Below are 27,538 nucleotides of genomic sequence, written 5' to 3' on the forward strand. Positions count from 1 at the left end.
ATAAAAAACATATAAGTCAATAAGAATATAAGTTAAAAATACGATTGACTTAATGTCATTATAAGTTGCTAAACAGGGTCTTAAACGGAAAGACTACCATATCAGAATAATTCAGAAAGTATTAGAAGGGTTTAAATAAAATAATTTATAAAAACTCATGTAATTCTAACTACTAACCAACAAGTTAAAGCCGCTTTACATAAATAAATTTTTGGTTTAAAATTAAATAAATCAGAGGCTAAGAAACCCAAAATTAAGAAATTTAATTCCCCAAACAGTTTAATATTATTTAGAATTAAAAATACAGTCAAAGTTAAAAAAAAAATTAAATGGAAAACAACTCTGGTTGAAGTAGTTTATGTGCTTCATATCTATTTCTGACTCCTAAACTGTCTTTTAAGACATTTCCCACAGTAAGTGATTTTTAGCTTTGGAAAAACCTTTGTAGAGAAAAAGTGGTTCAAAAACTAATAATTTGGTTAAGTATGTTGCTTTTACTGAACAGCTAATAAAGTAATTGTAAAAATAAAATAATCATAAAAAGTTCTTATATAATAAAAAACTAGTTAAAAGAACAATTAAATTAAATACAACCACATTTATGATGTCCAAAATTTATTAACTATTTAAATAATGTAAACTACTATAATATTAAAAATAATAAATTAGAAATATAACTTATGTAAATTTACAAAAAATTTGTATACAAAGTTTGAATAAACCATATCCACTTTAATTAAATTTTATTAGCTACAATGAAATATTAACAGAATATAATTACAAAGGTTGCTTGATGAGATCAAGGTAAATTTCAAATTCTTATAATTATATAAATCCTATGTAAATTTAATAAAAACTACCATATCCACTTCAATTAAATTTTATTAGCTACAATGAATACACGTATAGAAATATTAAATATTATTTTACAAAGGTTGCTTGATAAGGTCGAGGTACATCTTGAGTTTGGATGAAGTGCTCATATCGATATATTTCATGTCAGTGAACTTATCTCCGATTCCTACGACCATTCCTCCCAGGATTGATGAGTCGATCTGTTGAAATTATTATCAATACGTTTTTATATGGGATGTTTTAGTTTTAAATATGAGATTATCTTTAAGTTCTCTGCGTTTTTACTTAATACAACCATTCCTCCCAGGATTGATGAGTCGATCTGTAAAAATTATTCAGTTTTTTTTATGATTTTTCTATGCATAATTTTTACTTACTTATCACTTTTTACTCAATACAGCTATGCCTCCCAGGATCGATGAGTCGATCTTTTGAACAAAATAATTATGATAGTTTAACAGAGTGTTTATACATATATATATATATATATATATATTTAGTGATCAATTTAAAGCCTTTATTTTTTTAATTAGTGTAAAATATCAAGCAGACTCTATAGCACTCTTTTTTTATTCAGTTACTTATTTTTAATATTAGTAAATTCATTTATTGATTCTTAACTCGTTGCATATTAAATATCAAAATAACTAAAAATTTGTTATTTAATTTTACTATGCAGAAATTAATGTTATGACTTTACTGGTTTTTAAATGCAATCAACTATAATTTTATTTAAAACAAGTCAGTAAAATAAAATTTTATTATTATCAACTAAATACTTTAGTAATTTGATTTGCATTTTAACTGCTGGTTTTAATTGAATTTATAATGTATTAAACATAAAACTAAAAGTATTATATTTCAGAGAATTCTCACTTATATATTTCCTGTACTAATTAAGGCCATATAGAAGGAAATCCATGTTTTTTACAATTTTATCTTATTTTATAGAGGTTTTACAAAGCTTCAAGTTACTTTTTACCGATTTGAAAATTCAAATTTGTTTTTGCGATATGACCAGTTAAAGTCGCGCCGCATAATAGGTTCCCTATGGGAAGGGAAAACTAAAACAGCGAAAAAAGACTATTTTATTTTAAATCTATCCTATCGCCTACTTACATCATTCAAGCAATCTCCTTCAAACTTTTACAGTCTAATCATTATACAATAACAAAATAACGTTACTTTGGACTTTAAAAAGTTTTAAGTAGAAATACCTTTATAAAAAACACTTTTATTTTAATTTTTGTCAAAAATTTCTTATTTTTTTAAATTATCAAAATTCATAAGTTAAGTTTTTTTTTTCTTATAACATAAAGAACATTTCCTGAAAACTTGAAGATTGCTTAGAAATGTAGGAGATAGATTTTGTTTTTAAATTTCGAGAAAATTGACCTAAAGAAATTTGCGATACATACGTTTGTATTTTTTTTCAAAAAATAAAATATCTCAAAAGTTAAATAGTATTTTTTAATTCTATAAATACTGGCTTGTAGTTTGTACTTAAAGCTTTCAAATAAATACCTAAGTCATTTTTTGTAAAAAATTGTTGGACCCCTCCCTATGGCCTTAAAAGTATATAAAACTATAAAAATTAGAAAAACATTATTTGTAGAATAAGTATAAAATTAAAAATATTAAAATAAAAAAAACAATTATCAAAAAATACTTAATCTAAAATTAAATGAAGATAAAAAATCAATAATTATTTATACTTCAAAATCAATTACATGATCTGTCCAACTGAACTTTTTGTAACTTTAAAACTTTCAGAACAATTCTTATTTACGAAAACTATTTATATGAACAAGAATACTAATTAGTATAGATTAGAGTAGTTAATAAGTTAGATTTTTGCATTTCACAACATAATGTTACCTTACATTAATTATTTAATAACTTAAAAGCAACGCTTATAATATTGTTTCAAATAAACTTATTTTTTCAGAACAAAAACTTTAATTTTAGTAAAGTTTTACATGTTAAATAAATATATAAATAAGAAAATTAAATAGATTTTTTCCAAGTTTTTAAAAAAGTTTTACAAAAATTAAATCCTATTTAACTAAACTTATGGAATAAATTATAATCTTATATTTGTTAATTAAACACTTTGTTGTAAATAATGTATACAAAGAAGTTAAGTTACTCTTAAACTTCACAAAAAACTTAATTTATGAAATAAATTTTAATTGACAAATAATATAATGATTTTTTGAAAACTAAATAAATAGTACTTTTTAATAAACAAAACTTTTAGTTTAAGATAATAATAAAACATTTATATACAATCAACTAATAACTCTACTTCAACTTAAAGACACGCAACAAAACTTTTAATTGCTTGGGCCACATAAATTAACATACAAATACAGTAGACTACCGCTTAAGTACGCACTTTTTTTGGTACGTACCCCGCCTTAAGTACGCACTTATCTAGAAAGACAAAAAAAAGTCTAAATTATTTATATATTATTTATAAATTTTTTATATATTTATACCAAATTTAAATAAACAAATAACCTGAATAATTGCTAATTTTATTAACTATGTTAACGAAACTTGAAAAATAAAAGTTTTAAAAATACAATTCAATCTACATTTTTAACTGTGCCGTTATATGTACAATTTATTTATCAAATCACTGTTATATTAGAACTTATAAGAAATTCCAGTTTTTTTGCCTAAATTTTCAATCATTAAGTTTTTCCAGATTATTTTATGTTTCCAGGTAGAATGGCCAACCTGCTGAGTTAGCCTGAGACTTTCACAACTTTTAAACTAGGGTGAGTAATCCTGAGTAGTCTAAGTGGCCTGAGATTGTGACAGTCTTGTTGTTAAATGTTAATAAACTAAATACTTATGTAGTGGTTGCAGAAAAGTGAAAAGAATAATGATATTTGAGCTGTAATGCTATAAAATAAATAAATCTAGATGACAGAGTTAAAAAACCTACAAGTACAACATAGTCAAGTCATAGTTTAATTTAATTGTACACACATTGATGTTTTGAAAATGTTTGGTAAACACTATGTAGTTTGGTACTCTCCCTCTAACAAAACAAAATATGTGGCCAGTTGTAAGAAAGAAAAAAAACAACTAAATTTCGTATTATACTATGTCGTCAAAAAGTACGCACTACACGTGCTAAGTACGCACTTTTTGATCGGGTTCAATTTGCGTACTTAAACGGTAGTCTACTGTAGTTCAAATTCCAACTAATAAAGAATTTTTAGATAATTTTTTGGTACTTGACATTGCATTTTAATATCTATAATAAGAAATAAATTTAACAATAAAACATATATTAAAGGTTAAACTTATTAAATACTTATAGTATATGTAAAAGTAAATGAGTTATTATTATTTTATCAGAGGAAAAAACTATAACTATTCAAGTAAAAAAATATAGATCTACTTGGTGACAAATACAATAATTATCACTGTGTTGGGATAAAAGCTTCTGAAACTTTACATGCAATAGCAGTGTTAATGACAATGTTTCACATAATGCTTAAACATATAGTGTAGTAATAACTATCAATAAAATATTAAAAATCAAAACTTTCCAAACCTTCTCCTCAAGGACAGCCTGTTGTCCTTCCTTCAAGAACTTGGTCACAGCTTCAACCACGTCGGCTCTTTGTCCCTCTGTGAGGGGTTGGGCGGTCGTTATGGAAACCGGAACCTCTCCCCTCTCTGCCGACAGCAAGCGGTCGAACATCTCGTTGACTTCTCCCAACATGTCCAAGCGGTTGTTCTCAGCAAGAAGAGCTAGGATAAAATATACTTAATGGTTCTGTATGAATGAACTAAGTTGATTTTAAATGTGAGTATAAATTAAATATTTTCAAGTTTATTTTCATAATGTCATAAATAAATTTTAGTTTTAGGTCGAACATTTCGTTAACATTTCGCAACATATCGAGTCTGTTGTTCTCAGCAAGAAGTTTAGGATATAGTGATTTTATTGTGGTGATAAATAAACAAAGTTATATTTTCTCTGTTAAGGGCATAGAGGATTATTTATTTTTTTCACAAATTAATCATGTTTTGTTGAGTTTTAACTAAGCTACAAGTCGCTTTTACAAACTTTTAAAACTCAAAACAACTTTTGAGATACTGCAAGTTTTTAATAAGGGGAATAATAAGGACAAAACCGGTCTCAGTTTACCAAAGGCTCGTGATCTGATGATCGAAATGGTTTAATCAAACCTTATGTTTACTCGAGCTTGTTTCACTGCAGACGAAACTCCAGCCTTAGGCTCTGTAGATTTTCGCTGATGTTCTTGTTGGTCTCAAGTTTTTTTAATTAATTAATTGAAACTTTTAAAAAATGTTTCTTGTAGTGTTTAGAAAATTCTGTAATCACAGATTTAAAAAAATAATAATAATAAATCAAAAAACATTAAAACGAAAATAAACAAAAAAAACTGTTTTTATCTTCGTATTTTTATCATAATATTTTTATTTTGTGACTACTGAATTTTGTAAATATTGCAAGGAATATCTTCTGAAATTTTGAAGTAATTATCTCAAAAACATAGGGGGAAATACATATTTGGTGATTTCTAGTTATTTGCTGTTTTAGTTTGAGCCTCCCATAAAGAACATACTATTGTCTCCGACTTCGACTGGCTATATCTCAAAAGCTAATTTGAATTTAAAAAAGTTGAAAAAAGCAACTTGTAGCTTAGTTAAAAGTCAACAAAATATGAAGATCAAATTTTGAAAAATGTGATTCATCCCCCTACAGCTATGATATATATATATAATCAGATATTTATTTTAACAGTGCAGTGTTTGCTATGACTTAAATATGTGTTTATATTATACATTATTAATGTCATTTCGTTTAGAGTTGCCACTCGTTTAAGAGAAACCTCTTCCAGGTTTTCTGAATTTCTTCCAGGTTTTTGAATGTATACGTTTTTGGGTCAATGTTTTGTTTATAGTTAAGTTTAAGGTAAAACACTGTGTTAAATAGTATAAAAACATTGAAAAGATACTGTAAAGCTATTTCAAATGTGTTTTTTAACAAAAAAATGTTGATGATGACATAATGTTTTATCTGTATGGTATATTTTTTGTGTCAAATCAAAATTTTTCAATTTAGCATGTAAAAACTGTTTAAAATTCAAGGTTTTTCCTAGTTTTTTAAAAATTTCTCAAATTCCTGTTTTTTTTTTTTTTGCCTCAATTGTCAAATTCCAGGTTTGCAGGCGAAGTGGCAACCCTGTTCGTTTAACTTCTTCTGACATATCGAGTCTGTTGTTTTCTGCAAGGAGTGCTGATTAGAGGAAAATTATTATATTGTGGAGATAAAGGTTACTTATTTTATGCTGCACGAATCTACTAAAACAGTGTATCAACGAAGATTAAGAAACATAAAACTGTAGTATCAACAACTTAAAAACTTACAAAAGCTCAATCTGTGGCTCTTAGGTTCAAACTAAATTGTTAGTGGATAGTTTTTGAGATATTTTTCAATTGTTGATTATAATCTCAATCAAAATATACAAATGGTTGTTATCAATATTTTTACTTAACTTCCTAAAAGTTTTCTTAACTAAGCAAGTATAAACAATTGACTTTCACTAAAACTAAACTTAAAATAATAATTTAGTAGTTCATTTTAAGGGAAGGTATATTAATTTCGTTTAACTTTTTTTTCAAAACAAAAAACAAACAAAAAGTTACTGTTTACAAAAGTGGCGTTATTTCAAAATGTTTTTTTTTTGAATTAAATAATTGTACTAGAAAGAAATTATATAGAAGTTACTCATAAAATTTTAGGTTCAAATAGACATTACTGATAACATTTTTTATGGTTTCAAGTACATTTCCATTATAAAGAAATTAACTCCTTAAAACCAAAAATACTGTTTTTAACTTTGAGTAGGTGCATATAGTTTACAGTCTAAAGCTGAGTTGAATGTTTTTAGATATCTTTGATATTCTCAGATCTTTAATAAATGGTTTGAATTTTTTAAATTGCAAAAATTATAAGTGTCAACTTAAAATAAACAATAACTAAGCTTCAAGTATTTATATGATTTTAATAAATGTATTGGCTAATGATACAGATATAAATAAAAATAATTTTAGACATATGTGCTTATTTTCTATATCTAAATATATTTATTTATATCTATGGATATTATTGCTAATTTTTAATTATGTTGAGACATAATGGTTAAAGAAAAATTTAAATAAAAATGTTTGCTACAAAAATAATTTAAATTACACATTTTAAACCTTAGGTTATAATAAAATTTAAGTTCAAAAGAACTAACACAATAATCTTTGAAATTTAAGTTTCATTATTAAAACATTAAAGAAAGGTTTTAATTTTGGATATAATTTTGTACCCATAAAAATTTAAAAATAAATGCAATGATAATTAAGTTAAGTTATTTGCAACCAATAACTAAGTTCAAAAAAAGAATATCAAAACATTGTATCTTATTAAATTCGATTACAAACATCTTTATTTTACAACTCTAATACTAATAAAAAACTGTTTTGAAAAAAAGTTAATAAAGTTATAGAATGTTCATATCCTATATTTTACAGTTATTTATGTTCAACACATTTAGCTATAATAACTTACCATAAAATTATATCCACTATTTATATAGAAATAGGATTAAATTTAAAAGAATTAACTTAAAACTTTTCACAAACTTATAATTAATACAAACCTAATATATCAGGACATTACTTAAAGCAAATACGTCTGAGTTATTAAAAATTAGCTGAGTTTGTATAAAAAAAGTAGTAAAAAATAAAAACTGATAAAAAAATTTAAATACCTAAAAATACCGTAAAAACAGAACTTTAAGTCAAAATAAAAAAATAATAAAGATAATAATAAGTTATGAAAATTTATCCTGAGATTAAGAATGATTATCTTAACTAGTCTAAGTTAAAAAAAACTTTTAACAACTTATCAAAAAAGCTTTAAAATAAAAATTAGCCTGAACAAAAAAGTTAACATAAGTATTAACCACGCATTTAATTTTTATAACAGTTTTTTAAATTATTTACTAACCAAAGAAGTTGACAGAAGTATCAATCATGTCAGATCCAGCAGCCTCGTTCAAAACTCCTAAAAGTAATGAATTATAAATATTTAAAAATAAACTCTGATGAGAATGCATCAAGCATAAACTCCGAAACACTCGTTAAGTACTGTATGAAATAAATAATAATTTGAAATATATACATGATATCAAACTACAAAAAACATATATTTTCAATCTGGTATTCATAGTAAAACAAGTTTTGAAATTTTTATATAAAAGATGATAAATTTTTATTGTACTATAAAAAAAAAATTCGATAATGTATTGTACATGTAAAAGAATAACTTAAGGGTATAGGGAGGTTAAAAAACTTTTTTACAATTTGATCTTATTAAATATAGTTTTTACTAAGCTACAAGATGTTTTTTACAGATTTAAAAAATTAAAAATAGCTTTTGTTTGAGATATCCTGGTCAAAGTCGGAGGCAACAATAGATTTTATAGGAGGCACAAACTAAAACAGCAAATAACTAAAAATATATACTCTCCTACGTTTTTTGAGATAACTACCAAAAATTTCAGGAAGTGTTTCTTGATATATTTAGAATATTCTGTTGTAAACAAATAATTTAAAATTTTATATAAAATTTTTTTTTTTTTTGTAATATTTCTTTTTTAAATACATATTTCATTTTTGAGTTGAGTGACAATTTTACTAAAAATTCAAATTGTCCCAATTTGAATATTAATGGACAAGAAATATCTGAAACAACTAACTACAATGATTTTTTTTTTTGTGGAAAGTATCTAATAAAATATAACTTAGGCTTTTATACAAGGGCTAATGTTAATTTAACCTTTTATAATGTTGAACCCCTATTGCCAAAATGCACAAATAATTCAAGTTTTATACGAAACATCTTTGCCAATGTTAAAAATTTAATCTTAAATGTTGTTTATGTGTACAATATTAATTTGTTTCCTTTAAACTTTTTTTATAGATTAAGTTGTGTATAATGCTGTTAAATAGCTTTTCAAACAAAATTTTATTTTTTATAACAAATTTTTGTAAACAAATGTATACATAGTGTATTATTTTTATGATTTTTTTACAGTTTTAATTTTTGTTTTTTCTTATAATACACTATTTTTATAGTACAAATGTATACCACTAAGTAGAAGTCTGCATTGACTTTTAAAGCAACTTTTGTTCTAATGGTAATTTAATTTAGGAAGTTTGTATCAATTGCATTTAATAATTTGTAAATTACAACTTTCTTTGACTTCCATTGTGTTAATTTAATTAATTAAAGTTTATACAAATACAAAACTTTGTAGTATTTTAAGTGCTATACTTTTATTATATTAATAGAATTTTAACAGATTTTTTATTAGGTGTGAAAACTACAAATTTCACTGTTTAAGATTTCAATGAACTTATTTCAAAAATACAACTTCCTTTTTCTTCTGGTAAACAAAAAGTAAATAGTAAAATCAAACTGATTTCTTAACGTTTAAATCAGTTTTTGACAAAATATCAAAAGTAAGATATCTAAAATGTATGTAAATTTATTATTTTGTTTTTTGATTAAATCAGTGTTACTTTGATATGAATAAAATCTTTTTAAATACAATATATACCTTTTTAATGTACATAATACTATTTATATTAGGGGTTTATAATAAGTTCTGGTCGATAGTGCTGACAAACTAAATCTGAGTTAAATAGTTATCTAATTATATAATACCTTATTATTTCAAATTCAGCGAACTGTACAATAAACTGTATCATTACTATGTCACAATTATTATAAAAAATTTCTAAATCTAAATTTCTGTTTACTATTGTAATAAACTGTAGCTTACAGAGGAGTACATGATACTTTATATTCCATGTATGAAACAGCTGTATAAATTATAGTTTCTATATAATTAGATAAATAATACTATTTATATACACATACGTAACAGTATAAATTGACTAACAATTTCTAGGGTACATTGATTGTTTTGCAACAAAATTAATGAATTGGTGAGTAGTTTTAAAGTAAGGATAAAAACACAATAAATAATTTATAAATTAAAACTTGCAAAACTTATTATCCACTCAAAAAAAAAACAATTAATCATTAAATTTAATATCTAGTTTGCTCTAGCAAGTAGTATAATATAATAAAATAAGTTTATATGCTAGGGTGATTTATTGTTATTTATTTAGTAAATAAATTTATCAGTTAAATAATTTCATAATTAGTTTTCTAAAATAATAATAAATTATAAAAACAAACCCAATTTGTCAGCAGAGTTGATGAATGGATCAGTCATGTAATCAGAAACAGTCCTGTTCTTGAGCAAGTTTCCAAAAACCTGCAAAAACATTATGTTGTTAATTATAAAACCTGTCATTATATTACATTATGTACTATAGAATTCATTATATTACTTCTTATTATCATGGTATCAGAAAGAGACTTGTTATTGAGCGAATTTTTAAAATTCCACATATAAAATAATTTAGAATATAGAATTGCAAATATAACATTATTCACTAATTATAATGGGTAACTGTCAAATTTGCACAGGCGTAGAAAATTGCACGAAGGGAAAAATTGCATGGAGATACTTTTGCAAGGGCAGACATTTTTGCACAGAGACATTTTTGCATGGGTTGTTTTTTTTTACATTTTTCTCTTCTTTTTTTCCATCACTGTTACCCTCAACCATAAGTTGGTAACTTTTTTTTTTGTTTACTATCACTGTTACCCTTAACCCTTACTTTTGGTAGCTTTTTATTTTCTTTCTAATTAACTGTTTTTTTTTAACTCTTTTTATTAACAATAGTTTTTATTATTTTTTCTTTTTTACTATTACGGTTACCCCTAACCCTTACTATTGGTCAGTAATTTATTTTGTTATTTTATTAATTTATCTTTTAGTTTTTTTTTCTAATCTTGTACAAAATTGTAACCCATCCAAAATTGGCCCTTAAATTTGTCTTCAGGCAATTTTATCCTCTCATACAAATTTGTCTTGGTGCAAAAGTATCTTAGTGCAAATTTGTGCCCTCGTTCAATTTTGTCTTTGTGCAATTTTGACTTGTTCCCATTATAAAATATAAAGTAACATTAAACAAAATTTATTAGCAGAACAATATTTTTTTAACAATTTTCCCTCAGGTAACAATACAACCAATTTACAACTCATATTAAACAGGTTATGGAAAGTATAAACAATTGACCATATAAACTACAATAGATATATATTTATTAACATAAATTATATTAAATACAAAACAGAAAGCTATAAAACTTTTAGCTACAAATCAAGTAGTTACAAAAGTATATATACAGTATAAACAGAACTGAAAATCAATACCAAACTATAAACACTTTAACACTTAAAAATGTATATAACACTATATATGAAATTTGTAACTAACAAAATTTAAATTTAGAAGTTGTATATTATATGTGTATATAATATACAACTTCTAAAATGATCTTTACATATCCTACAAATTGTTTATTATATTAAAGACTTGAATGTATTGATTTTCATTTACAAATTTTAAGTTAGAAATAAGTAAAAAAAAGAAAATTTCTACAAGTTATAAAAATAAAACAAGATGTAATTTTAGAACAAAATATAATAATTCACAACAAACCTTCAAATCATTGGCAACGCACTCTTTGTTGTCGTTCTTGCTGGCGGCAGAGTAGAGCGCCTCGCAGTAAGCCCCTGATGTTCCGAATAACGGGATGGGGGTTTTTACCATTTGCGAGAGTTGGTTTGATGATGACATGCATCTCTTGATCTGTTAAGATTTCTATCACTGATGTACAATGTCACAAGTTATGAAATTTATATTGATATTTTAAAAGGGTTACACAAAATAAAAAACATGGTATGTAAAGATATTTATTTGCAAGAGTTGGTTTGATAATGACAGACATCTCTTGATTTGTTGAACAAATAAATGTTGAAGATAATTAGAATATTACTGTGAGATGCTTAAACTTGACATCTTGGTTTACACTATCAATAAAGTACAATAATATAGTTAATGAAAATTTTAATGACCATAACTTAATACTTTATCTGGCTTACAAAATTTTAAAGTTAGAACATATTTTAAATATATATGCCCTTAAATAAATTTTATAAAAATCACTGATGTCTTTAAAAATATGTTTAATTTAAGGGAAATTAACACATTTAATGAAATATCAGCTATTTCAATATGTTTGGATGGTTCTAAAAAAGAAAAAGAGTGAAGAGGACTACTTGAATTTGAAGCATATCAATTCAAAATTTTATTTTGTATTTTTATGTGCTTTAATTGCTATTTAGTATAACATTTTCATTCAGCAAATTGTCGAACAAATTTGCTAAAAACTAAACTGTATATATGAATTACTTTAATCTTTGTTAAAATTTGATACATTATTTTAATTTAAGTTACACCTAAACTATAAATATTCATGTTGAAAATTTTGTTTACAAATTTTTTCTAGTTTTTTAAATAAAATTTGTACAAATACTAATTAATTTCTTATAAAGCAATTATATTCTACTTTGACCACTAGGGTGCTTATAAAAATTTGAGTTTACGCCTCATTTTTAACATTTGACAAATACCACAAAAACGCCTTGTGCAAAAACTTGATGATTCGAAGAAACTTTCAATTTTCGGAAACCATCTTAATGCAAACTGTACAAAACCCCAAAAAATGTAATCTTATAGTTTTAGTTGGAAATTTTTCACATGCGGCCAATTATTACAATAACAAATTGTGCAAAATTTAAGATTGTTTAAAAAAAAGTTTGATGAAGGCACTTCTTGATTTTTTTGGAAAAAAAAAGAATTAAGTTTAAGAAAAGTTAAATAAAGAAATAAAGATTACATTGCGCATATAAGTACCTCCATAAAACTTTTTTTAATTGTCTTACATTGTGCACAACAAATTTTTGTAGTAACTTATACACATAAAACATTTAAAAACACTCTAAGGCTCCATTTTTTTGGGTCCCATACAGTTTTCATTGTGGTGGTTTTCAGAAAATTAATTCTGCTAAAGTGGAAGTTTCTTCATTTAAATTTTGAACAGGGTGTTTTTGTGACATTTGCCAAATGAAAAATTTAAATCGAGGTGAAAGCTCAAAGATAGCCCCGTTTTTTATTGTGGTCATTGATGAACTGAATCTTACACTAATATTGTTAAGTAAAAAAATTGAAGTCTACTAAAGTACTCATACTATTTGTAAACTTGTTTGAAAATAAGATGTAAACATTAAAATTTTCAATTGATGCTTTTAGTTTAGTTATATTTGTATAAAGAAATCACAACAACAATTTGATTACAAACATTAATAGTGACTGTTGTCTTAAATAAGCAGTACACATGTATTTTGAAGAATAAAATATATTTATTGTTTTTTCAAGTCTGATAAAGTCATGAAAGCACTTAGATATTTTTTTTTACTTAATATTAATTTACCATATATTTTTTGCACCTCAAAATACATAACAATAATCATTTAACAGTTCCTCAACAGTTATTAATGAAAAAGCTTCCTAACCAATGATTCAAAAAAGAAAGAGTGAAGAGGACTACTTTAATTTGAAGCATATCAATTCAAAAATTTATTTTTTATTTTTATGCGCTTTAGTTGTTATTTAGTAGTAAAACTTTGAAAAAAAATAACTCTTAGTTGTACTAAAAATTACTAAGTTTTATATTAAAAAAATTATTGTTTTTTAATGATTTTTTACAACTAGAACTATTATTTCTTAACTGTTTTAATTGTTTATAAATATTTCCATTTAGTAAATATCAAAAAGTCTAGTTGTATTTTTACTCTACACTTTGCTATAGCTGATTTTGTCTAATTAAAAAAACATATATAAAATAATTCATTTGAACAAATTTTAAACAAAAATTTTTTTATTAACCAAGGTGATATAACATTTTAACAAGTTGGACTCATTTAAAAAAATTTAACTTACCTAGTAATTATTTTTTAACATTTAAAAAACCTTGATTTAGATTTAATTGTATAAAGTTACAAAATCAGATCGTTCAAAAGGTTCCTTGTAAAAGGACCAATTCAAAAAAGTAACAAATAAGACTATTCATATAAACTTTATTTTCTCTTACAGATTTTAAGCAATTGTTCTCACACTTCCTCAGTTAAAAGTTAACAAAATAATAAACAATCCGATTGATATCTTTTTTAATTTAGAGTTAGGCATATTTTTACCTAAAATAGTTTTTTTCTTCTATTAATAGTCAAAAATTTTTATTTTTATAAGTCCTTTGAACATTTTACAATTAAATATTTTTCATAAATTTGCAAGAAGCATTTTCTGAAAATTATTTACAAATAGTAAATGAAGATTATATTTTATTATAGTTATTTTTTGAAAACAAAAATCAACAGTAACAAAAAAAATTTCTTCTGTTTATTCGTATTGGATTAATTTTTACTTAACTGACTGTATCTGAAAATAAGTTAATATTTTATTGTTCTTTGAATATATATTTTATAAAGTATAATTTCAGTTGTTGAACAAGGGTCAATATTTTTTTTTTAATGTTGCAATACCAATGGCCACCCTCTTTGTAAATATAAAGTATTAATATTTATTTAAGTTAAAAATACTTGAATCAACAGAGTTTATATTAATTTTTTTATTCTATTTAAGGTTAACTTAAAATTTTTAACAAGGGGTTAAACTACAGAGAAATTAAAAACCAACAAAACAAACTGAAATCAGACAAAAACTATTACAAGTTTTATACTAAAACAAAATTATGTGATAAAAACTTAGTATATGAGATAAAATAATTTAATAAATGTAGTAACTTAACAAGCTAGTTAAATTGTTAAGTAATGAATGTAGCAAATTATGTTTAGTAAAAAAGTTAAGGGCATAGGGGGGGGGGGGGGGGGGCAAATATACAGCAAATAACTAGAAATTACTAAAAATCTATCTCCTCATAGGTTTTTTGAGATAACTACCTCAAATTTTTAGGAAATGTTCCTTGCAGTATTTAGAAAATTCTGTCGGAACAGAATTTGAAAAAATTAAAAAATAAAAATTTTATAACATAAAAACAAAAAAAAAATGTTTTTTTTTTGTTTATTTTTTATATAAAATTTTTATTTTTTATTTTTTAAAAATTCCTTCTGACAGAATTTTCTAAATATATTAAGGAACATTTCCTGAAAGTTTAAAGTAGTTATCTCAAAAAACGTAGGAGAAGATAGATTTTTAGTGAAATAGTCTATTTTTGCAGTTTTAGTTTGCGCCACCCGTAAGGATCCTATTGTTGCCTCCGACTTTGACCGGCTATATCTCAAAAATTATTTTGAATTTTTTTAATCTGTAAATAGCATTTTTTAGCTTAGTAAAAACTATATAAAATAAGATCAAAAACCAAAAAAGGGTGTTTACCCCCCCTATGCCCTTAACATTAAATATATAAATTTAGATGGCTTGTATATTTACTATCGTTTATTTTATAACTAAACAAAAAAAAAATACTAACAATAAAAGTATCTAAAAAGTTTTTAAGATGGTATTTAACATATTGTCTTTATGGTTTTTCTTATAACTAAAATATTAGTAATGCTTGTTATTCCTAATAAAAAAAACTTAAATGAAACATTGTTTGTGAACAAACCTTTGACTAGTTTGTTTCCACTACTTGGTTTATAACAAATATATTTATAAAAAAGTTTACAAAAAAAAGTTTTAATTTCTTAGCATTGCTAATTTATGTAATCAACTAAGGCCATAGGGAGGTCCAACATTTTTTTTACAAAAATTAACTTTAGCTTTTATATGAAAGCTTTTAGTACAACTACAAGCCAGTTTTTATAGAGTTCAAAAACATCATTTAACTTTTGAGATATTTAATTTTTTGTAAAAACTTTCCAATATAAACGTATGGACTGCAAATTTTTCAGGGTCAATTTCTTCGGAAATTTTAAAATTCACTAAAAATCTATCACCTCCTTCATTTTTCAAGCAATCTTCTTCAAATTTTCAAGAAACACTCCATATAATAAAAGAATAAAAACTTTACTTTAGAATATTAACAATTTAAAAAATAAAAATTTTATCACAAAAATTTTAAAAAAAAGTGTTTTTTTTTTCAAAAAAAAAAAATTTTACTAAATGGTTTTTGAATTTCAAAGTAACATTTTTTGTTATTGTATAAAAATTAAACTGTGAAAGTTTGAAGAAGATTGCTTGAAAAATGTAGTAGGAGATAGACTTTAGATGAAATAGTCTTTTTTTGCTGTTTTAGTTTTCCCTTCCCATAGGGAACCTATTATGCGGCCCGACTTTGACTTTTCATATCTCAAAAAATAATAAGAATTTTTTTAACAATAAAAAGCATCTTGAAGCTTAGAAAAAACTCTATAAAATAAGATCAACTTGTAAAAAACATGGTTTACCCCTCCCCCCTACGACCTTAATTTTTAATTTACCTTAAAACAGTTAATGCTATTACTTAAAAAAATATTAAATACACATTTATTAAAACAGAAGTGGTGTTTTTTAACTTTTAGTGTGATAAGAAGGGGACTGCTTACTAAACTTGGTAAAAAAACAGAAAAGTAATAAAGTTCCAGGTTGATTTTATTATCATTAAATTGCCTTTTTATCTTTTTCCCTCAAAACTTATTAAGCTTACCAATATGGTTTTTTATATACACTTATAATACATCAATGACTACTTTGAATTCAAAAACTATCTGGCAACTCAAGTTTAAATTTACAGAAAAATGCCAACTTTTAAAAAACATTTACAGCTAGCCTTTATAAATAGTTTAACTTAAAAGTGAGTGATGCAAAAAAACCTAAATAGGAAGAAAAACTTATTATAATTATTTTCAATATAAATATAAATTAAGTTTTTGTATAAATAAGAATCAAGTTTCAACAAATAAAAATTTTTCAAAGCTAACAAAATGTTTTACTTCAACAGCCAATTATGAAACATGCAACAATACATATTAGATACATTTAAACTATTTCTAGAAGTTTCAAGATTTTTTAAACTTGCATTATTCTATAATACAGGTTGGTTTTGTATACCATGGTTTAATTGTATATGTTTATAATTCAATAGTTTTTAAATTAAAGGTCGTTTAGCATCAATTTAATTCTTAATCTACTTATTAAGTTTTTTTATAAAAAAACTTAACTCAAACCAATTTTTAACTATTTGTCATTTTTATCACTATTATTTTACTACTGATTTAGAACTTGAAAATTTGCTCTGCGGTGAAACAAAACTTAGTAATTGTTTGTTCTCAAAAATAATAAATTATTAATAACTTTATAATGCAAGTTTACTTGCAAAATTTACTAAAACAATGCTTTAAAAACAAAAAACTAAGAGGTCCATATAATAGGTTGGTAAACATTAAACATGAAGTAAAGATTATTTTTTTATTGAACTTTTTTCTCAAAAGTAATTATGGCCATAGGGAGATAACACACTTTTTGTAAAATAGATCTTATTTTTCACTAGCAGTTATATATCACTAGCAGTTACTTTTCACCATTTTGTAAAACTCAAATTAGTTGTTGAATTATGAGGAAGAGAGTTCAATAGTTTTGTTCATGGAAGAGCCAAGGTAAAAATCAAAAAAATTCTATTAAAAACAGACTTGCCGCTCTTTGAATCAAAAAACTATCCTGTGTCATCTTCAGTTATTTCAAATCTTCAAAAATATTTTATTAACTTTTCAAACTTAATAGAAATCAAGTTCTTCAACAAAGTTGACTATATAGTAACAAAATATTGTAACCAAGACAACTCATTCTTATTCTAAATTTAGAAAAAAATCTATCTAGAGTATGTTCCAAAAACCTAAAACTATCCTGAGTTTTTCATTTAAAAAAATCTATCTTGGGTTAGTCTGATTTAAAAAATAAAAATATCTGGATTTATCCTGAGCGTGTGGTACCCCACAGTTTTCAAGCAATAGTTCCTATACTCTTCAAAGTTTAATCTCAAGTAAATATTGAAAAATTCTAAAGTGTGATTTGAAAAAATTTAGTTGAAATATAATTATTTTATAAAAAAATATTGGGTAATTAACTAGGATGATGTCGCACCAATATTGAACTGAAACTGTATTCATATTCATTAAATTTAGGCTCTAAACCATAATTTAAGAATGTGCTTAAAACAAACTAATTACATCTATTAGGTACACACTTTAAAAAGCACGCATTTGTGTGAGGTACACATCCGCATATAAAGAATTAAATTTTTAATAACACATTTATCTATTATATTTATAAATAATAAAGATAATAAAATTTGAAAACTATTATCCTTTTATTTATTGGTATTTTTGGGAGCTTTATTAGGGGCATAGGGGAAGAGGGTAAAACTTTTTTTCACAATTTAAAGTTGTTTTTTATAGTTTTTACTACTTTATACTAGCTACATGATGCTTTTTAGAGATTTAAAAAACTGAAATGATTTTAGAGATATAGTTGGTCAAAGTCGGAGGCAACGACAGGTTCCTTATAAAAACACAAATTAGCAAAAAAAACTTTTTTTTAGTTATTTTGTTATAAAATTTTTATTTTTAATTTTTGTAAGTTTAATTCTGACAGAAATTTCTAAATATTGCAAGGAACATTTCCTGAAAATTTGAGGTAGTCATCTCAAAAAACAAAAGAGGAGATAGATTTTTAGTGATTTCTAGTTATTTTGCCATTTTATTTTGCGCCTCCCATATGGAACCTATTGTTGCCTCCGACTTTGACCAGCTATATCTCAAAATTTATTTTTAATCTTTTAAATCTGTAAAAAGCATCTTGTAGCTTAGTAAAAACTATAGAAAATAAGATCATATTGTGAAAAAAGTGTTCCCCCCTCCCCTATGCTAAATACTAAATAACTATAACTATTTAAAGTGGCCTTGTATCAAACTCTTGGCGGCCATAAGGTCATAAATTAAAATTAACACCGTTATTGTTTACTAAGTTACAAAAAAGCGCTCAAAAAATGTGGTCCTAGGATCAAGTGCACAAAAAAACCTTTAAGGGCATAGGGGGTCCGACATTTTTTTTTACAAAAATAACATTGTATCTTAAATGAAAGCTTATAGCACAAACTACAAGCAAGTTTTTAAAAAATCTTATTTAACTTTTGAGATATTGTAATTTTTATAAAAAGTTTCCGATACAAACGTATGGATTGCAAATTTTTCAGGGTCAATTTTCTCAGAAATTAAAAAAATCACTAAAAACCTATCTCCTCCTTCATTTTTTGAGCTAGAGACCTCAAACTTTTAGGAAACGTTCCTTTTGTAATTTAGAAGACTTTGAATGTTGGAATTTTGAAAATATTAAAAATAAAAATTTTAGGTAAAAAAACAAAAAAAATAGGTGGTTTTTTTCAATAAAAAAATTATTCTTCAAAATTATAAAAAAATCCTGCATTCAATCTCTTTAAAATTTAATAATAAACTTTCTGAGAAATTTGAAGAAAATTGCTTAAAAAATGAAGAAGGAGATATATTTTTAGTAAAATGGTCTTTTTTTGCATTTTTAGTTTGCGCCTTTAATAGGAATCTATTGAGGTCACCGACTTTGATTGCTCATATCTTAGAAAATACTTTGAATTTTTTTAAGTGTTTAAAAATGTCTGATAGCTCCTACAAAATAAGATCTACTTGTAAAAATCAAGGTGCACCCCCCTATGCCTTAAATTATTAGGTCGCACACCACTTGGATACCTTTTAATGCCTTGACCAGGACTTACACTAGATGTTACATTTACACTGGAGTTTGTAAAGAGAGAAAATAAAGGCTTAAGCACTTTTAATGGTAGCTTTGAAAGTTATACAAGATAGTTAAGGGCATAGGGGGGGTAAACACCCTTTTTTGGTTTTTGATCTTATTTTATTCAGTTTTTACTAAGCTACAAGATGCTTTTTACAGATTTAAAAAATTCAAAATAATTTTTGAGATATAGCCAGTCAAAGTCAGAGGTAACAATAGGCTCTTTATGGGAGGCGCAAACAAAACAGCAAATAACTAGAAATCACTAAAAATCTATCTCTTCCTACATTTTTTGATAAAACTGCCTCAAATTTTCAGGACATATTCCTTGATATATTTAGAAAATTCTGTCGGAAGGAATTTTTTAAAAATTAAAAAAAAAAAAAACATAATATAAAAGATAAACAAAAAAACAGTTTTTACATATATATTTTTTTTTAATTTTTTTTAATTCTGTTCTAACAGATTTTTTTAAATATTGCAAGGAACATTTCCTGAAAATTTGAGGTAGTCATCTCAAAAAATGTAGGAGATAGATTTTTAGTGATTTCTAGTTATTTGCCGTTTTAGTTTGCGCCTCCCATATGGAACCTATTGTTGCCTCCGACTTTGACCAGCTATATCTCAAAATTTATTTTTAATTTTTTAAATCTGTAAAAAGCATCTTGTAGCTTAGTAAAAACTGAATAAAATAAGAATCAAAAACCAAAAAAGGGTGTTTACCCCCCCCCCCCCTATGCCCTTAACTACCAAATATTAAAGGTTTAAATATTTCATAACTTAAACTTTAGCTGAATTTAATTTAAGACAATTAGTAATTATGATGTCATAACAAAATAAAATCAAAATTGTTATATAAACACATTGTTTCTTTAAGGATTGACTTGAAATGTTATTGTTGTAATTTTGTTAAATAATAGTTTTTAGTATTATGTGTACAAACTTTTGTAATTGAACAAAAAGTAACTTAAAATAGTTTTGAGATAAAAAACATGACATCATAATTACAAATGGATAGAGTTGAAATTTTAATTATGTAACTCAATAGTATTTATTAGTACTTAAATTTTCTTAACTACATGTGCACTTAATTTGCAAAAATTTGAATTGTATCACAACTGCATTCAAACAGTTCTCTAATAATAAACAAGATAAAATGTCTTAAAAAACAGGTAATTACATAAATTAGAATATTGCCTTGTTTTTTTTTTGCAGAGTTTTTTTTAGAATAATATACTGTCTGATGCTTCAAAAAGATGTTGTTATATGGTAAATAATGTGTACAGATTTTTTTTTACCTTTATAGAACTAAGCACAAAAAAATTATAATAAGAGTGTTTCTTTTATTAGAGATGAATTATTTTTATTATCTATTAAAACTAATAATTACATACTATCTAATATAGGTTTAAATTTTTACCTTAAATTGAGATCCTATTAAAGAAAACTTAAATTCAAATAAAATGAAACTAACTTTGTAATGAATAAAAAGTTAACTTTTTAAATTTACAAAAAGAATAATTAAATTTATTTTAGTTATAAAAAAAGTTACTCAAAATTTTGGAAAAATTTAAAACAAAAGCTTTTGAGTAGTACACAATTAAACAGACAATGTATTAAAAATATCAACAAAAATACAGTTGTTAAAACTATAAAATAAAGTAAAGTTTTAATTTAATAAAGTTTTAATAAAGTAAAGTTAAAAAAGGTTTAGTTTTATTTTAAGTAAATAAACACAACTAAACTATAATTAATGCAACTTAGTGCTGCTGTAACAGTAATTATAATGTATGTACTTATGGGAATATTAAGATGATTGAGTTGGAACAGAGAACATGAAGTTTGATGAAAACAAGAATAATAATTTTCATTTATCAATAGTAAAAAAAAATTATTTATATAGTCAAATGTTTTTTTAAGTTAATATATTTGAGTAGCCTAGAGGTGCAAATGTTGAATGTTTCAAGATCAAAACCCATGGCCAACACACAAACAAAAAAAATACTTTAAAACTAGTATAAAATAAAATTTTAGTTATGAAAAACTGACTGTTGGTTAGATTAGTATTTAACAACTGCTATTTTTAAAATTAACAATACTTTTAATGGTAAGATGTCATTTTCCTAATGGATTTTCTAAAAACACAAAACTTGTTGGTAACCTTTAAATAATTCAAGTTTGCACAATAAAGCTATTTTGAAAAGAGAAAATCAATAAAAGTACACAATTAAATTCTTAAAAAACAAAAAACATACCACATTAGATGAGAAAGACATGATTGGAAAGTTTTTCAAAGTTGCCAACAAAATCCAAGGTTTGTTACAAACATAACAAAGTTGACTTTCAGCCTTTTGCAGATAATTTCCAAAATGGCTTTTTATGTATTTGAGCTAAAATCACAGTTTTATCACATTTTTTAAATATACTTCAATTAACTTTATAACTTCTAAAAGCTTGTAAAAAAATGCTATTTTATCTTTAAATAATATATATTATCTTTTCTTTATAAAAGCTATTATGACTTTTACCTAAAAACAATGTCCGATCATTGGATGCATTGTTTAAAAATGTATACGGTTGGTCATAGTAGGAATTTATGGCAACTAAAGGGTACCCGCAGTCTGTTTTTAGTTTTAGTCAGTAATACACTGCGCTTTCAGTTGAAAAAATGCAAGCTAGAGAAAGGTGCTCATAATTCAAATAATTAGAAATTAACAAAAAAACAGAAATAAGAAACAAATAGCTATACACAAGAGTTTTAAATATTGTGTTTAGTTTTTACTAATTTTTTATCTGTTATGGTGATGTTTACTATTACTAATATTATAGTAATATTACTATAAGTCATATGTAAGTGTTCTAAATTATCACTTGCATGCACAAAATTGTTTCAAATTCGAAATAGGATACAATTAAATAATTTTTTGTATATGTGTCAACCACTAGGTTTTAATTTGCAGTTTGGTAATTACCAAGAATGATGTTTCACCAATATCAATCTGAAATTGTATTATATTCAATGTGTTTTCTAAGCATGATTTAAGGCAAAGTAATAAACAAAATTAAACATATTAATCTTAAACCAATAAAACTTAAATGTTTAATTGCTTTTAATTTACAGTATTAAATGATTATTTCAATATAAGAATTTATGTAGACTATCAATATCAAGCTGAAACCAAAATACACTTGATGTCTTATATAATCATAATTTTTGGATAAAAATTTATCTTTTGTAAATACATGAATAAAATTAATCTATATATCAAAAACTAATAAACTAAAGTATTTAATTGCTTTTATTTTACAATTTATTATAATTAATTATTACAATTAATTTATATCAATTCAATAATTTATATTGATTATGATACTGTAAAATATAATTAATTGAATATTTTAGTTTATAATATATTACTCTAGTTCTTTCTATTTATTTATATAGCTTGTTTAAAACAAAGTATTGTTTTTTTAGCCTAAAACTATGGTTAAATAACACATCAAATGGATAGTATTTTCAGTTTGATATTGGTGATGACCTGAAGAGCATAACCAAATGTTAAATACTTTTTTTTTTTGATGTTAGTTGAAAATCACTTTAATTCTTTGAATAGACAAGATACTACAAATTTTTTTATTGTATATGTGTCAGCCACTAGGTTTCAATTTTCCAGTTCAACTCAGAGAGTTTTAAAGTTGTCATTAGGGCCCCTATGCCATCAGACCACACATCAATAATAATTTTCACAGAAACTTTTGTAACATTGTTGCAGGTCAGAGTAACTATTTTCAAAGTGTTTTGTTAAAGATCAATTTTTTAGGAAATGTTCCAGTATTTACCTAGCCTAGTACTATGTTGCACCAATATTAAACTGAAGTTCAATAATAATCAATATCTTTTTTTACCATAATTTCAAGCTAAAAATTAAAAATTTTAGACTTAGATGTTTAATATTAAAAGGTACTTTGTTTTAAACAAGCTATATAAATACATAGGAAGAGTTAAGGTTATGGTTAACTTTAGATGAACACCAATATCAAGCTGAAGTTATAATACATTTGATGTCATTAAAATTAATCTTTTAGAAATACATGAATAAAATTAAACTTATATATCATGAACTAATAAACTTAAAAATTTAATTGCTTATTTTTTACAATATAAAATGATTATATCAATACATAATTTATATTGATTATGATATTGTTAAATAAAATTGGTCAAAGATTTAAGTCTATAATATTTTATTTTAGTTTTCATTCTATGTATTTACATAAATTGTTTGAAACAAAGTATCATTATTTTAGTCAAAAATTATGGTTCAATTAGACATTGAATGTATTATATTTTCAATTTTGTATTGGTGCTCACCTAAAGTTAACCATAACCAGAATTAATTATATTGATTAGAAACTATAATACTAGTAATTGCCTAGAATGATGTTGAACTAATATCAAGCTGAAATTATATTTGATATATTTTCAATCATAATTAAAGTGTATAAAAATTTATATTTTGTAAGTACAAAAATAAAATTAATCCTAAGGAATTTTTAGTTAGATTACCCTTACACTATTACATGATAATTCAGGCTGCATTGTGTTCATAACTTATTTTTGTGTAAAATATTTTTTGAATACAAGCACTCTGTTTTGTCACATCATCACATGTGGAAAGTAAACTATTAATTTAGATTTTAGCGTATTAAAAACAATTTTGTTACATTAAATATAAAATATTGGTAATATTTCCTGAATTAATAATGATTTTTACCAATATCAAGCTGAAATTAGCCTTCTCCCCACCCCTATCTTATGGCCATCTTCAGAGAAAAACGCTTTTTCAATATCAAAACTTTTTCAAAAGAGAATTTACAGTTACATAATATATTTTGACATTGATATTCAAATTATTTATATACCAATCATAAATTTAAAGTTAAAGTTTACATATTAGTATAATATATTTTATATTACATTAACATGTAAAAGAATATACAATTCAAAGTTCTTATATTAAAAAATAATATGCCCGTAATTTTTACAACATATTTCAATTCTTTCACTTTAAATAGAACGAAAGTTAAGTTTTTTTATCTAATTAATTATACAAAATGTTGCAATTTAAACAAAATAAACTAATAACACTATAATTATATACAAAATAAATATACAATTTTATGTAACTAATAAATATTTAATTACAAATGTTTTATAATCGTATTCCTATTAACATATTGCAATAAAACTCAATATTGCACTTTAAGTTAATACGAAACGAACAATATAATATTATTATACAACGCATATTAAACATGAATTTTAAATTTGATAAGCAAATAACGTAAATTAGTTTACGTCAAATTGTTATTTTGAAAACATTTTTTAATATCAATAATGACTTGTCATAATAAATATAAATTTAATTCAATTTTTTTAATTTTGTTGACTAGCTATTTTAGCATATGTTTTATGATAAATTGCAATTAAAAAATATTTATACAGGGTTGCCACTTTACCTGGAAAAACCTAGAATTCGACAATTTAGGCAAAAAAATTTGGAAAAACCTGGAATTTATATCAAAAAACCTGGAACTTTTAACAATTTTAGTATCAAAATTTCGGTTTGACACGAAATATCTATCATATAAAAATGAATTTTTGACATCATCAAAAAAAGATTTATTAAAAAACACGTTTAAAGTAACTTAAAAAAATCTTTTCAAAATTTTTGTACTATTTAACACAGTTTCTTATAAAGAAATTGACTTAAAACTAAAAATAGACCCAACAATGTGTACTTTTATTCACCGTAAATGTACCAGATTGAATCATACATTAAATAATGTTGTTTAAGTTTCATTCGAGTAATCTTTATCATGTGAAGACTTTTATGAACTTAATTTTAAAAAACATAATTTAAGCTTTATTTTTTAGATAGTATTAATTGTACTTTGTATATGTTATCCCCTTTAATATACTTCAATAAAATATAGTTTGTTAAAGTATATTGTAACAAAGGTTAACGGTTTATATTTTATATGAATAGTTTAGCCTAATGCCTTCTTGCATGTTTATATTAAAAAGAAACTACAGAACTTTTTCCACTGATGATTTCGTTTGATTAAGTTCAAACGTGAAAAACTTTGTTTTCTTAATAAAATTAGAAAAGTTGTACTGAGTTTTTAATTGGAAGTTGTTTTTAATTTTTGATTTGTTATTTTCATGGTAAGTTGTTCATTAAGGTGTACCCCAGGTAAAATTTTAATTAATATTTATCTTTTATACATATTAACATTATATTATAAGTAAATTAAATTTGAACTGAAATATTTTAATTTAATCAAATATATAATGTATTATGCAGCTAAAGTTTTAATGTATTTCTCTAAAACTATAAATTTAAGTCGCATTACATAAAAATAGTAAAATTTTAATAACTTAAAAAAAAATTCAATTAAATACGTTTTATAGATACTTTAATTTGTATATTTCTTTTATATATATTAATATTATATTATAAGTAAATTAAATTTGAACTGAAATATTTCAATTCAATCAAATATATAATGTATTATGCAGCTAAAGTTTTTATATATTTCTCGAAAAATATAAATTTAAATCGCATCATAAAAAAATTGTAAAATTTTAATAATTAAAAAAAAAATCAATTAGATATTTTTTAAAGTTACTTTAATTTGTATATTTCTTTTACATATATTAGTATTGTATTATAAGTAAATTTAATATAAAGTGAAATATTTTAATTTAATCTATTATAATAATGAATTAAGCAGCTAAAATTTTAATATATTTCTCTAAAACTATAAATTCAATTCGCATTATATAAAAATGGTAAAATTTTGATAATTAAAAAAAAAAGATCAATTAAATATTTTTTAAAGATACTTTAATTCGTATATTTCTTTTATATATATTAATATTATATTATAAGCAAATTAAATTTAAACTGTATAATATAAATTGCAATATTTTAATATAGTTTTACGTTTTAATGTTGCATGCCGCTAAAGTTTTAATAAAAAAAATTAAACTGAGATATTTAATTTTCGTTATGTAATAGTCATTAAAATGCAATATTTTAAAAACTAATGATGCAATTAAATGTTTAATATATCAATTTATTTTTTTAAATTTATTTTGCATATTATTATAATGTATAATAATTACAGTTATATAATAATTATTATATATTTTATTTATTATAATAACTTTTATAATTTATATATAGTTTATTATTAATTATATATTCTTATATAATATATAATAAAATTTATTTTAATAATTACAGTTATATAACAATTATTATATATTACAAAAGATATCCGTCGTGCAAGGCTCAATAATCGAAAGGTTCTTTGTATCGTATAACACGTCTTAGGACCAAAAATTTTGTGCGTTTTTTTTTTGTCGTTTGATAAACTACATTATTAAATTGTCATCTTCAATTTAGGCCCTGTAAAGATACAATTTGAATATAAGTTTGTAAACATGGATATAAATATCAAAATTATGTAAACAATATAAAAAGGGAATTTTACCTAACCTGAAACCCACTGCGCTTCTTCTTTACTTTCCGGAATTTATTATTTGAAAATAAAATAAACTAATAAAAAGGAATCATGTACTTAAAGCTAATAATAAGAAAATTTTTTAAAGATACGACTAACAACTAGATGTTTAAAATTTTAGTTTTGTTGAAACTTATTAAAATTTTCAAGTTAAAACTGTTACTTTATTTTAAAACTACTAAATATAAGAAGATCTAGTTTTTTTTAAAGTTTAAATTGCTTATAAAAAAGCAATCTT

The 27,538-nt window shown here is 23.7% G+C and overlaps 1 protein-coding gene across 1 annotated transcript; it reads right to left on the reverse strand.

Annotated features, from left to right (window-relative positions):
* Window positions 1-864: 864 nt before the first annotated feature.
* On the reverse strand, window positions 865-22,092 carry LOC145831479 (ATP synthase peripheral stalk subunit OSCP, mitochondrial-like). The gene is made up of 6 exons (XM_082938749.1): window positions 21,963-22,092; window positions 11,548-11,697; window positions 10,172-10,250; window positions 7,910-7,966; window positions 4,430-4,629; window positions 865-1,055 (listed from the first exon to the last, which is right to left on the reverse strand). Exons 1-6 carry the CDS (start codon window positions 21,981-21,983, stop codon window positions 927-929), a joined length of 636 nt encoding a protein of 211 aa, XP_082794875.1. The 5' UTR covers window positions 21,984-22,092; the 3' UTR covers window positions 865-926.
* Window positions 22,093-27,538: the final 5,446 nt, after the last annotated feature.

Source organism: Thalia democratica, chromosome 3 (assembly GCF_965202585.1).
Source record: "Thalia democratica chromosome 3, ktThaDemo2.hap1.1, whole genome shotgun sequence".
NCBI lineage: Eukaryota > Metazoa > Chordata > Thaliacea > Salpida > Salpidae > Thalia > Thalia democratica.